The sequence below is a fragment of the Pseudopipra pipra genome, chromosome 3, assembly GCF_036250125.1.
Source record: "Pseudopipra pipra isolate bDixPip1 chromosome 3, bDixPip1.hap1, whole genome shotgun sequence".
Classification (NCBI taxonomy): Eukaryota; Metazoa; Chordata; class Aves; order Passeriformes; family Pipridae; genus Pseudopipra; species Pseudopipra pipra.
In genome coordinates, this window is record NC_087551.1 from 26406977 (window position 1) to 26421554 (window position 14578).

At 35.0% G+C, this 14578-nt stretch overlaps 1 protein-coding gene across 2 annotated transcripts in view; it reads right to left on the minus strand.

Annotated features, from left to right (window-relative positions):
- LRPPRC (leucine rich pentatricopeptide repeat containing) overlaps positions 1–14578 on the minus strand; it is an 87436-nt gene that overhangs the window by 50534 nt on the left and 22324 nt on the right. For both annotated transcript variants that reach the window (XM_064648379.1, XM_064648378.1), the window contains exons 12-20: positions 12553–12671; positions 11849–11942; positions 8759–8828; positions 5605–5632; positions 3362–3419; positions 2082–2188; positions 1791–1868; positions 1412–1465; positions 582–695 (exon numbers count right to left, since the gene is read on the minus strand). In XM_064648379.1, the coding sequence (XP_064504449.1) occupies positions 582–695; positions 1412–1465; positions 1791–1868; positions 2082–2188; positions 3362–3419; positions 5605–5632; positions 8759–8828; positions 11849–11942; positions 12553–12671 (722 nt within the window). The remainder of the gene's footprint in view (positions 1–581; positions 696–1411; positions 1466–1790; positions 1869–2081; positions 2189–3361; positions 3420–5604; positions 5633–8758; positions 8829–11848; positions 11943–12552; positions 12672–14578) is intronic.

The window sequence follows — 14578 nt, forward strand, 5'->3', positions numbered from 1 at the left end:
CTATATCCACAGCTTTATAGGCAGGATCATACTGAACAAGAAACTGAACAAAAGTGCGGTGATACCCCACAAATTACAGACACACACTAAATGAATGTAAACTACAGCTGGACGCCTGCCGAATGAAGGCAAGGGACCCTTTATCTCAGAAGAGCTTTCCTCCTGCAGGAAAATGGAATTTCAATCCCTGCATTAACAACCTAGTAATATTTGAATTGCAAATGACTAGTGCATGTATCAGTTGCTTGACAATCTAGATATAAGAGACCGGAGCCATGGCTTGAAAGGACATTTGGCATGTATGATAAACCTATCACAGCTGTTACTATCATTCACTTTGCAGATTATTGTAAACAAACTTCAGCAACCCCAAAACATGCCATTCAAGGTGTTGCTGAAATTAGTTAACCTTTTGATTTAATTGCTTTTTGCACTTATGTTTGATTTATAAGCATCAAACCATGAAACCTCAAGCACTGCACTTGTCTTTGCTTAACTATGTCTTTCCATAATACAGTCATTTATGTCCCTTTAAAAATATAGCTATGTGTTTCCAATTATCTCTGCATTGCTTAAGATACCTCTTCTTCACAAAGAGCATGTATGAGTTGTTTCAAGACATCTGTAATAGGCTGGTTTTCAGCTTTTCGCTTTTCTAGTTTCTTCTCCAAAGCAGACACGTCAGATTTAGCACTCTAAATGGAGGTAACAGAAAGAATGTCAGTTGCAAAAACACCCTCCCTGAACAACTTGTCGGATCACTTTAATAAAAGACAGACAAAATAATCCTCTTCTTTCATACTCAAAGAAATTTTTTAATCATTTAAGGTGTTTTTATCTGTTTAAATAGTACATACTAATTGAAGATTTGAGTCAGAATACACTAAAAAAAAAAAAAAGCATTAAGTCGCATATCTACAAAGGTCAACACTACTCCTTCTCTCGTACTCAGTTCTTTGTGTTCAGGGAAGTAGGGAATAGAAGCCTGCTTCTTTTTCTGTCTCCACTTTGCTCAGATCAGGGATGTAAAGACCTGACACTCCACCATTAGAAGCAGTATGGATTTATATGGTTCCTGCCACTCAAGTGGATCACTGTAATTTACAAGCACGAATTAAGCCTCACACCACTACCGTTAACTAACTAGAACTTTCAAAAAATATTTACCAGACAGGGAAACTGAGGCATGAAACCTCAGCCAACTCCAAGGTCAAGTATTGGGTCTATGTGAAAATCTGGATAGCCTTTACTCCTACTCTGGAAAGTAACCTCTGAACTTCAAATGGTAGATTTAAATAACGTTAATATACTTCCATGATCTGAAAGCTAGCGATTACACTTCATCTAAACCCCATATCCAAACAGTATTATTACAGTAAGAACAAGGATAGCTATCTGTGAATTTACTTACTTCTGGAATGTCATCGGTAGACAGGGATTTTTTATGACACAGTAACCTTGCATCCTAAAATGCAGTAAAACAAAAATATCACTAATCCCCCCCAAAAGTTCAATCTCTAAGTAAGCATATAGTACTAAAAACATTCAAGATCATTATATAATAGCAATGTTAAAAAAGCTGTATTCTGCAGCATTATCACACTGACTTGAGAAAGCACTTATTAAATGTATCCCTTTCACATATGAAATGAAATCAGCTTCAACAGTGAAAAAATCACGGAAAGGTAAAGAGGCTTACATATAATCACTGCATGAAGCTATTTATTTTGCAAAGGAGAATATATTCACAGATTTTTTAGATTCAAAGCAATTGCTATAGAACCACAGACCTTAATTAATTCAGGAACTTGAGAGGAGTCCAGCAGTCTGCAAATGCCGCTGTAGTGGCTTGTAGGGATAACTATATTCTGTACCAAGAGGTGGGGAGAAAAATTATATGAGTTTTGAAACACAACCAAACTGAAATTTGTCTAACAGAAATTATCTCAGACGTAATTCAAGTCTCCAGCTCTTGCATGTCATTGAGAAGTGGTCTGGTTGTACTTAAAAGCAGCAATTTCAAACCTAATAGATACATGTCAGGCAGGACAGGCATTATGTAGCAAAAAATGAAATGGTACCATCTCCTTCAGCTGATGGAAGTATTGTCTCAAACGCTCCTCCTTGGCCTGTACCTCTGAGTCACTCATGCTGTCAATCAAGTGATAAAGAAAATAGCCAACAGCTTCTGTGGAAAAAAACAAGAGAAAGCATTCCACTAAAATTACCGAGACTGTCATGTTATCAAGATTAATTTATAAGAAATCATTTTGGTGTGAGATGTCACCCTGATGAGAGGCTCTGAAATGGCAACAATGATCACTGAGGCATAGAGATTATGTGGTTTGGGAGCACATATCTAACTGGTGAGTGAAAGGAATATTAATTATTTTCAGACCTAGTGACAGCTTTTCAGTACAGAATCTTACTTCAATCTATTTTTTTCCACTACTGTGTGACAGAAGTGGTACTGCCCAAGGCCTTCCCCCCCTTTCCTGCCTGCTACCCCAAATAGTTGCCACAAATATTTTGTCATCGCTCAAAAGAAAAAACAGATTTCTAATACTTTGCATATTTATTCTGTACATTTTATCCATTATATTCCATTACCAAGATACATTAAATATCGTAATATTAATATAATAACATACAAAAATACTTTAAACATTAGATAAACTAATACTGAAGAAATGGCCTATTGGCCAACGAAAATCTAGACGAACAGATTTCAGCAAATAGTGCTAAGTTACTTGTCTAGCAAGTGCAAAAATATATGGGGTCCTGCAGCCAAGAACAGGAAGAACATCAAGTATTGCCTTCTCAAAGGTTAGCTGTCCCCATACCCCTGTGCCCCTCTGGCTCTGAAAGGGGAGGGGGGGAAACCCTAGCTTTTCTGAAAAAAAACCAAAACCAAAAACAAAAAAAACCCCACATCATACCAAAAAAAGTATACTTATTTCAAAGTAGAAGAACTGGGATATTAAGTAACATTTTGTTTCACAAAATCAAAAGAGCTACTAACAGTAAAACTAGATTGAAAGACTGCATTTTCTAATCTTTTTTTAAAAGTATTTAAGCATTGATACTGTATTCATTCTAAATCTCCATTTTGGACTATACATTTAGAAAAATAAATTGTTATCAGTAAGATTTGTTTATAATTCTAAAAAAAAAAAAAGGTATCTCACGGATCTCACAAAATATGCTCTGATTATTTGAATCAGGATTTTACCCAACATGTTTTCAAATTTCACTTTCAAAAAGAAGCAATCAGTGTTTACTGTTGTAATCCCTCAAACCCATCATTACACAGAAGAACGGATTTGTGGATAAGTTACAATCATAGAAATTGAAACTCTACCAGTAGGTCCTGGAGGCGTCAGGCAATAACGTTCATCCTTGTACAACAGTTCTGTTATCTGGTGAGACAGAATAATCGTACATTGCAGCCAAAAGAAGCAAGCAAGGACAAATAGTATCTGAAATTGAATTCTCAAAATAATAAAGCATTTCTCTGTTAAAAGTATTATTCTTTACCACATCATAGTCATTCCCTAAGAAATACAAAGGGGTTTTTTGTAAATAATAGGTTTTTCCTGAAAAAATATTGCAAAGAGAAATGCTTTCTGTGGTATGGCATTAAGACAGAGACACTCTAGTATTCTGTTTATATATCATTCTACAGAAAGTTACCTATCATAAGACACTGCTTAAAGAAAATATTAACCAGTGTCACTCCTGGAGATGCTACAATTATGTTTCAATTCATTGAAAGGCTGAAACTGGCCCATAAAGCTTTTTTAAAATTTGAAAGAAGCAAATACATAAAAAACAAAGGAACGTCATTTATCATGCTCTGCTAGAATTAAGGTAACTAGTACAGCTGTTGTAAATAAGTGCAATTTTGCATGACAAAATATGCAGCTATAAAAATTAATTGCATTCAGTCACATTTAGCACACGTTTTATCCTTCATACAAACCAAAGAAATGCACAGATTTTACCTCCTCTGAAGAAAAAGAAGCATTTACTTAAAAGCCCCCACATCCTACCTACAAATACTTTAACCTAAACAACATCACTTTAAAAATCCATTTGACTGTTCTTAAGGAAATTAAATCATTTTAATTATTTAAATCTTCAGTTAGAAAGTGAAATTGTGTTTCAAGAATTTTTGTTTTATCTGCCATAATTCTAGAATGCAATCTCAAAGAAGTCAGGGGGAGATGCACTCTCACTGCCAAAGTGCTGTGTTTTAAGTAATTACAAAAGAAAAGGAATTCTCAACTTCAATTGTTGATGAAAACGGATAAATGAAGCCATAAAGTACCAAACATGCTACTGAATAACTTATCTACTACTTTTCATTGTATCAACAACATGGACACAGCACACTGTTAAACTACAGCTTTCATCTGCCCTTTTGCCCTCATCTTCCTACGACAAATGAACACACACTACAATAAACCCCAAGGAAGTCATAACACAGTTCTTTTGAATCAAATCTCAGAATACTAAAAGGGATGGAATATAGAAAAAAAATTAATGTGTGATATTATTTCTAATGCTAAGTATCTATTATTTCCCAAGTTAGCATTTCTTATTTTAGAAGTTCAATGCACATTTTAACTCTTAAATTTAGTGAAGACAACAAAATTTATCTTTCTTCCATTGTGAAGAAGAGGAAGTAACTCTAGTTATTACTTCATATGCAGACCAACATTATTCAGCTCTCTGACTGTCCTTCAAAATTATTTTCGTAATGGGAGCAAGAGAGATCCTCTTTTTTATTTTCCCTGCCCTCTGTTTCTTTGGGGGTTTTTTAACGCAAAAAAGAAAGGAGAGAGGCAGAAGACAAAAACACCCTCTCACCAGAATCATCACACAACAGTGAATGGTAGAAAAATGTAAAAAACCCTGCACTGATTTTATATAAATCAGTAATCAGTGACATTCCAAATGCCAAGTTCCGTTTTACTCCAAGATTTCTTTGCAAAATCTAAAATATACTTTCATTAGTCAGCAGTAACAGTACTGAAGAATAAAAGCAAAAAGCACAATGCATCCCTTCCCAAACTCAGTAACCACATTCCAGTCAGGATGTGCCAACATCTATTCTACTGTTCTGCAAAATTTATTGACCAAGTTATGTTGCAGCATTTTTCTAATGTATCCCATACCAGGGATGGCAAGATGATTAGTAATTTCCCCTTGATTTCATTCAGTTGATTTCAGTGTTTTAAGTTATATGACTGAAACTTTAAAAACTAATTGTGCCTTCCTATTTTATTAGTACTAGGGCGGGGATAGACCTTGTTCCAGAAGCTACAACTATCTTCAGCTGTAACAACATTGATCTAAAAATTGCAGTAGCATAAGCTACTTGACATGGTAACACCACATTTGATTTTTCACAATTACACTTAACTGTCCAAGTTGAAAACTCAATTTCATACACTTGTACAATCTGCCACTAACAGAAGACTTGCTCAAATTAATCAGCTCTACAATTATCAGGCTCAGAATTCAGATTTACAGTAATGCACCATAAACATGCAGTGCCTAAAGAATCTGGATTTTATTTACAGTTTTATCTCTACTTACCTTACTCCAAAGATGTACATCATCTGAGCTGAAGAGGGCAGCAAAGGATAACAAATTAAAAGCATCAAAATGATTTTATGCTTGTATCTTTCTTTAAAACAACACAGAACATTAACACTGAGGATTTTATTATTTAGATAAAATTGAAATACAGTAGTTGCCACATTCCATTTAAACTAATTTTGTACAGAGTATTGGACTTTTTACTATATTGCATATGGTCATAATTTCTGCTAAAAACCTTAAAATAATGCAACATTCTGAACAGACCACTTAAGACTAGAAAGAATATGGTTTAGTTTTATTTTTAGTCCATTCTTAACATATCCTACTTGTATTTTTTTATTTTATACTTCATTCTATGCAGCATTTCAAGAAAATAAGCTTTGCTCAAACAAACTGCACTTTACATAGCAAACGCTCAATATGTGGAATTTGCTAGAGCAAAAATCTAGGCTCCCATGCATTAGATTTTTAATAAACAAAAATTTAGGCAGCTATTAATGCATTTATACCACACAAAAAAAAGAAAATAATAAAATCTCTGAATATATAATATTCATTATAGTTGAGATAAACAGATAATATTTTTAAAAGTAGAAAACAAAATTTTCCCTTCATAGAAAAGAACTTGGTGTAAAGAACACTTCTCTGTACATCATGAACTTACAACCAAAAATCATACATCAACCAGTTCACGAAAGTATAGAACCCTGACATCTTAATGTAAAACCAATTCTCTGGAGTATAAAAATCCTGACATATTCCTATAATTTGCAGAACATCAAAATTCTCACTAGAAGCTGTAACTTTTCAAGAACTATAACTTTTTGGCAACTATAAAACAGCATTAACACAGACAAGAGAACAAAACCTTATGACCTGATTTTATCTTCCTAAAATTCTCATAAGAGGAAAATAAGATGTCAGTCTGAACAGATGCACAGAAACTTGAAAGTATTCATAGAAGTTTAGGATTTTAGTTAGGAGGTTCAAGCCTTTGAAACATATATTCCTTTTGTGCAACTGCTACTTGTATTTGAAAATGAGTCAAATGTAGGTCCAACAGAGAAAGAGAGAAGAAAATTGTCATCTGTGAGGTTAGTTAAGCTTCGTTGGATGAACTCACTCCACCACTGACAGCATGACAATGAACTGCAGATATCAAATGCATCAATTTCCTAAAGTACTTGACTCTGAAATAGTAATGGTACATCAGGCAAATAGAATGGGAATACTTTGAAGCAGTTACTAGAGAAGAGCAGCTTCAACAGAAATCCATAAACTAGTCTGCCACAGACATTGTTCATGTGTCCTTGGTGTCGCTACCCTGTACTTTGCTACGCCAGTCCTAAACTCTGCTCATTTGAACACTCAAAACCTGTGTTTAGCCATAAAATTTTGCTGTGGCTTTTACAAAAGGTACAAATATTCTTCTCTTCTATCCTATCATACCCTCAGGTTTCATGTTCAGGTTGTTCTAGTTTAAAAGCAGCATTAGGTTTAAAACATGAAATGAAACATCAGTTGCCATGCTTTCAGAAAGAGCATATGGGTGAAATTTGGGGAGAGTCAACGTTGTACATAGCTTCTGAAGCTAGGCAGCAATAAAGGCTCACAAAAGAGGAATATTACAGAAATAAACCAAAACTTATGCCACACTTACAAGTGGCAAGGAAAGCTTGAGTAAAAAGGAAAAAACTTCCAAAAAAAAAAAAAAAAAAATCCCACCTAAACACCCTCAACCTCAATTTCTGTCAGAATTCTGAGTTTTTAGCCCAGATGCTCAATAACTATTGAAATCACACTAGTAGGAACTGTGTCCATGATGAGGGGAGTAAATGTTTCACTTGAGAAGACTATGACTTTTAGCAACTAGTTTCCTAGCAAGATGGTAACATTTCCAAGATTCTGAACACCTGTACAGTTCCCCAGTGGAAGGGGTATTTCACGCTAGGGTTGGCTGTGTGTGGTAAATATTGCCATGGTTTCCTTTCCAGTGCAAAAACTGCTTCAATTGTATACCTATACTTACAGAAAGAAAACGTGTTTCAAAAATCTGTTACTTTAATTAATACATCTGAAACAGATGATTCTGGGACTGACTGCTAGAAGGAATAGCAAAATACCCCTGGTTGCACCTAACACATTTTTTTACTTATCCTTCAGATGTCAAGGTCAGCTAGGGCCTAGTTAACAAACCAAATTTCAACACTGGTTTGCTTTTTCCTCTCCTTTTCCCACAGTAGAGCAGGATCAGCTAGATAGAACATGCAATTTACTAGGAAATTATTTTGATCATGTTCACCTAGTATGTTTTACTATTATCCAACCTAAACATAATTCTAACTCATCCTGATCGCAAACTTTTAGAAAATAACTTAGTGAACAAAATCAGCCTTCAAACCCTGGTCCTGAGTAGTAATAAGTTACCTCCCTGGTTCCCCATGGCGTAAGTATGCTGAAAAAAAACTCTTATTCACAGTTCTAGATGTCTGACTGGGGCAAATGCCCCAGTGCATGATAGAAATGCTTGCTAATTCACATGTACTTGCATAAGCTTAAGACAACCTTGCAAGTTAGCAAGGAACCCTCCTTGCAAAATGGGACCATATGGCTGTGAATATGAAGTCCTGGCAATGTAGCACAAGACCAGGTGTTACATGTGAGCATTCATGAGTCATATTAACCCAGAGGGCACAGAAAGATAGCTGATGTAGCAGAATATGCTAGGCTCCTACTGGTATTTAGCCTTCATTAAGTGACCCATTACTTTACTGCTTAATAGTGATAATCTTTAGGGAAATCTCAGATTAGCATAGCTGTTTATAAACAAAAAAGTGAATAAACTCCCAAATGTTTATATACTGGCAAATATCACAGAACAAACAAGAAAAGTGAAGTTCTTTTTAATCTACTATAGATAATGCTTTAAATGTATGCTCATATATAGCAGAGGCGAGGAAAATGAGGAAAGCAGGGAGAAGCAACAATATCCCCAGCTACTTCTGGAATGCTACTTATAAATTTTCAAACATGGAGTGGGGGCCAAAAGACCGAACAGACTTGTGCTCAACTAGACAAAAAAGAGAGAGGGAATTTTGTTACAGGGAGACAACAACAAAAAAAAAAGGTATTCACATAGCAACCTTACCTTTTGAAACCCAAGATGAGACTGTTTCTAAACAGACGACAATCAACAGGAGGTGTGCTTGCTGAAGACACTGTAAATGAAAGAAATGTTTCTTAATAGTCATCGTAAAAAAAAATCCATAGTTAATACATTATGTTTTATATGAATTATTTACTGAGCTAAGCGTCTTTATCTGCAAAAAACGAGAAGACCAATTCCAAAAAGCAAAACGAACCTCAAACAATCCTAACGAAGAAAACTTGGGATATTAGTGCTGGAACAAAAAAAGATCCACTGGAGGTAAATGGTTTGTTAATTGTTTCAGACTGAATACCTGCCTTAACATAGGTTTCACAATTTTGCCTTCTATTTTTTTAAATAATAAAATACCACCAAAAAAAACAATAACAAAAAAACCAATCCACCAAACCAAAAACAATGGCACAACACTTTCTTAGATGTTTGCTTCTGCTAGTGTAGATGGTCTGACAAGAAAGAAAAAGTAGTTCCATTTAAAGTGCTATCCACTGAAATAAATTACACCTAAGGGGATAAAAAGCGAAAAATACACAGTTCTAAATGTTAATATTTACAGTAATATTTCAACACATAGGAAACTGCAAAATCAATTAAAATTAGATGTCCCTGAGAGGTCATTTACAGTTATGCCTTATGTCCTCATCTTTACATCACTTCTTGGCTAAATATTCCAAATCATTCTACCTTCTTCCTCTAGAATTGCTGCCTCTCCTTCCAGCACTTTAGACAAGCAAAGAAAAAAAATACAGTAGTAGGTGCATTTATGTCCTCTATGAAGTTATTATCATCTCTTCAGCATCACAATGGAATTAACTGCTGTAAAAACCTGAATGCACAGGGCCATTTCAGCAAGGGCTGCAATATCGTACACGGTAGGAGAGAACCAAAATAAAAGCACCAGCTCTAAAGAAACACGGAAAGTAAAAGGCAGAAACGACATGGTAAAACCACTTCCTTAGTCTAACTCCAGACATGTAGAAAATCAAAAGTTTTAAACATTAGAACATTTATTTTTTTTCGAAAATCTCAGGTAAAGTTGGTTTCGAGACACCTTCAGCAGAAATTCCCATCCAGTATATTAAACTTTTTGCTCGTAAAAAGACAAGCAGAAAAGCATCTTAGTATGCTCAGCTGCTGCTGACAATCGGCAACCTGGTTTCCTTAGCAACAAACAAGTCTGAGAAAATCAAGGGGCTGACAATGAAGTGGAATGGAATGGCATGATAAAGGGAAAAAGCGGCTCTCATGTACGCTGCCTTATGCGTCCAGATTCCTCAGCTGATGCTTCACAGTTTTCATCTTGTCAGTAGCAGAAATCTATACATTATAGGGCATGAGAAGCTGAATCAATACACCTAGATAGCAGCCAGCATTAAGAACCAGCCTTCGTCTCCTGACTACACTGATGAGACAATCTCAAACTATTTTCCATGCTGCATCTATTTTTCCCTCTTTGTAATACTGCAAAAGGAGAGAAGTAAAAAAAAAAAAAAACAAAAAACACACCAAACAAAAAATCAGCTGTTTAATATCTGTGCCTTATCATCACATAGGTGCTAATTAGATTTACTAGCATTCATTTCAGCTTGGTAAACTATTTACGGAGTACCTTCCTTTAAAGCCCAAGTTCAAAGAAATTTGATACGTCTTCATGAATTATTAACCCTAGTCTTTGTAAACAGAAATACCACTACAAGATTTAAATTCAACTCACAGACAATAGCTAAATAACATATTCTGTGATACGAACTTCATGACAGTAAGACAGAACTGCTATATGTAGTAGTAGCAAAGTAGTCTGTATCGTACTTTTGATACCATATATATTTACCCAATACCAGGGATTTGTCTTAGAACACATCAAAACCTGACTATTTCAGTAAACCAAAATGAGTGTGCAGTGGTGGGTCTACTTTTTCAGGGGAAAAAACCAAATCTCAAACTGTTTCAGCTTCTGGAAGAAATTTCATTGCTCTTAATAAAGTTGTCCTTTAAAATAAAATTCCAAGTTACTTTTAGGTACTCAATTTTTTTATGGTCAATGGTTGGGTTTATGCTTTTTGTTTTGTAATTAAAAAAAATAGCGGCAAAATGTAAGGTGAATGTTAAAGATTCACTAATCAATAAATCTCCAATATCAAAATTAAATCACTGATTAGTAACTACTCAACTTTTTCATTTGCAACACAATGGCTTTGCAGAATCATGGTGTATAGACTACTTATTTCTATATTTGTTAAATATAACAGTTCATATCAACTGCAGCAAAAGACTGCTTAAGCTTTTCCCTGAGCCTTGACACATAAAACTGTTGTTTACAGAGATCCTTCTGTATCAGAATTTAGCCCAAATTTAGATGTTTTATTAACATCTCAGTACACAAGGCAAATAAAAACTGTATTATTTAAATTTTGAAGCGAATCATATATTCCTACTTAACCAAGTAAATTATCCCATGCCATACATTCAGTTGATGACATAAATTAACTTTTGCAAGCACTGAGAATCACAACAGTCTTAAACATGCTGCTACAACTTCAACCCCTAATTAACCAATCACATTTACACACATAACTTCCATGACCAGCAGATCAGCAGAACACCCCTGGGTTAGTGTCAGTGCCAATCAGTTCTTTAAAGCTGGTTCTTTCATTATAATTCTGTAGTACTTCAGAGCCATATCGTTAGACCAGAATTCTGTTGTAATTGATGCAGCAAACAAATGCAATCCCAGCACTAACCACCTGATAGTCATTGTGCAAAACAAACCGTTTCCTTAACCTCTCCAAGTACAAGAGTGTGATGCTCCTATCACAAGCACAGTAAAGATATTTGCAAATAACCTACAGGTAAATCTTGTGGCCAGGTCCAATACCACAGAAGATTTTAACCATGATACATTGTTCAGAAGTGGTAATTTTAAACTGTCTGACATCTCATCATAGAGGGAAACTTTGCTCATTTCCCACGTATCTTTAAACCTCATATACTAATGCAAGTAAATCTCTTAGCCTACAACCAATCAACACTGCTGCCAAGTACAAAGTAACATGCAACATGAGAAATACTTACATATAGAAAGAACATTGTCCAATCTTCCATTTGCTGCTTCACATCTTATTTCTGCTACACGGAGTCCAACACCTTCAAATAGGCAGCCATTTTTCTAGAGAAAAAGCAATCAATCATTGGAACTTCACACAGATAAGACGTTTTGATCCTTTGCATTTTAAATGCTTTCTTCCCGAAGGACATTAGCATTCTTGTACTGATAGCTGTTGAGAAGGTGCTCTACAAAGTCTACATGGCTGGCCAAATAAGTTGCTACTGATCAATATTTTGTATTAAAATCAACTGCAAGAGACAAAGTTATCAAAGGCAGAGACTGGGACACTTAAACTATGTCTGCAATTCTCAATTCTTCAGCAAATAAAAAAAAAACATCCACCAGAAACAACTGTAATACTTCCAATCCCCAGTTTAAAAAAAAGGGCATTATCATTTATTTAGTTTTCCACTTCAGGAAACAGAAAGCTACTAGGTCTGGAGCAAAATATTTTGGTTAGCTCCAAAGAAGAAAAAGAAAAGCAGCGGGAGAAAGACATGGTAAACAAACTGAATCAGTGCAACGACTGCTTGAAAAGTAAATATTCTGACCAGGCTTCATCATACCAGGTTCATGTTTAGAGTGCTACTGTGACCTAAAGCCTCCACAGAGAACACAGAATAATAAGCCATGCAATAGTCACTTTTACAATTTTTAAATGTAAACTCACCTTCAGTTGGGCACGAGCAGTTTCACTATTAGCAAAATTTTTAAAAACATAGTCTGTGTATGTTTCTGCATCAAGTTCCACACCCAACTCGTGCATCAGTTTGAGGACCTCAAAGACACCTATGAAAGCAAAATTGGTAAGGCTAAGCACTTCAGAAAAATAAAAACTTAAGAATCAACATTTAAAAATAAATGCTGCTTTACAAAAAAAGGAACTGTCTCCTCAATTTCCCTCCTTGAAATTGCCGTGAAAAATCCTACATTTTTATTTTAGATGTTAACAGAATTCTTAATTGTGAAATTTAAAATAAGATATACTAAACTTCCTGTTTAGTGGTGTACTATAAAAAACATGAAAGTTCAGTTTGGAAATTGCTAGTATACAAAGTTGTTTTCTAACACAGTGAATATATGAGTTTTCATGTTCACAAAACACCTTTTAGAGCTGTATATCAAAATGTCCATAATACTGTGCATAAAAAACAAATCTGAAATACGATGTAAAGTACACAATCAAATTCAAGATACAAACACATTCTTCAATACATCATACATTCTTAGCTTTGTTCCCAATATCCAACCCTGATTAGCAAGGCAAGCATTTAAGATTTGTCTCTGGATTTGTTTAAAATTAATAACATGTTTGTAATCAAATAGGTTGATTACTCTATCAACACATCAACTTCAAACTGGAAATTCAGAAAAAGGCTGGAGTCTCCCAAGTGAAGCTACATCGTAACTTTTACAGGGTTCAGGTCATATCGCTCAACTGGACTGTATATCACTTCTCTAGATATGCATTTGAAGAGAACAGATACCAAATAGTAATAGTCCAGCAACTAGAGTGTGGTTTTAGAGTATGTGTCATTCTTTTTAATTGCTCACACTCTTCTGATTTGCAGAAACTTCTCACAGTAACCTTAGTTAGCAAACTCTGCACCCCTGTCAAAACCAATACAGGTATAATCGGTTTTTGCTGGTCTAAAAATGATTTGTCAGTTGCTGCAGGACACCAGTACCAAACAGCATATGTTTTTTTCAACTTGCATTTCATACTTATTACTTTAAAGATGTCCAAAGTCCCTGTCTTTGCCCTGGAGTGCCACCTATGGAAAAGTGACACTTCCATGAATATTTTATGGAGTGCACTATGGTGCAAATAATCAAATGTGAATTCCCTTTGAGCACTTGAAAATACATGCAGGCAAGTCACACTAGATTAAAGTCGCATCATCTGTTCAAGTTTGCCTTAAACAAAACTCTGATTTTGGACCAGAATCTGCAAAAATATGAATAAAGAAATAATTACACTCAGTACTTCTTGATACCTTTCTAATGTTGACAGCTGGTTTCTATTTCATGTTTTCAACTTCCTAAAAAATACATCAAGTCCTCTTATGCTCAAACCTTTGCAAAAATAACTGTATCTGTATCACTAAAAAGTAGTTTGGAGACCAAGAACTACACCCCAGAGCAAATAAGGTGTGGTAAACTAGGAAGGTTTGAGTTCAAACATGTATCCAGACCAAGAATAGAAAACAGGCTTGTTAAGCATCCTCACTCCCTAGTAGATAGAGCAGGGCACAGCTCCTGAGCAGGAAAGGGCATGTATGAGGAATGGAACACCAGCACAACAGTGAGCAGCAGATTAAGGAGGAATACCATAACAATAATGCACATAACCAAACTAATTGCAAACTTAAAATGAAGGTATGTGTGGCAGCCTTTTTTTTTTTTTAAGATGGCTGATGTACGATTTTGAGGGGACAGAAGATTAATGAAAACCAACACAATTTTGCATGCATTTTCTACCTCACTGAGAGCAGAACTACTTTAAATTCAAATAAATACCTTCCACAATACAAAGCAATGAAGCACTTTCATTTCAATTAAAATTCAATAAAATTCTCAAATGCATGCATGAAAAAGGATTTGAGCATTATGTGTGCGGACTTTTAGAAATTCTTTACTTCTCATGCTGGAAAATACACTAACCTCTTCTCTCTCTTTAAGCCAAAGAACAGACT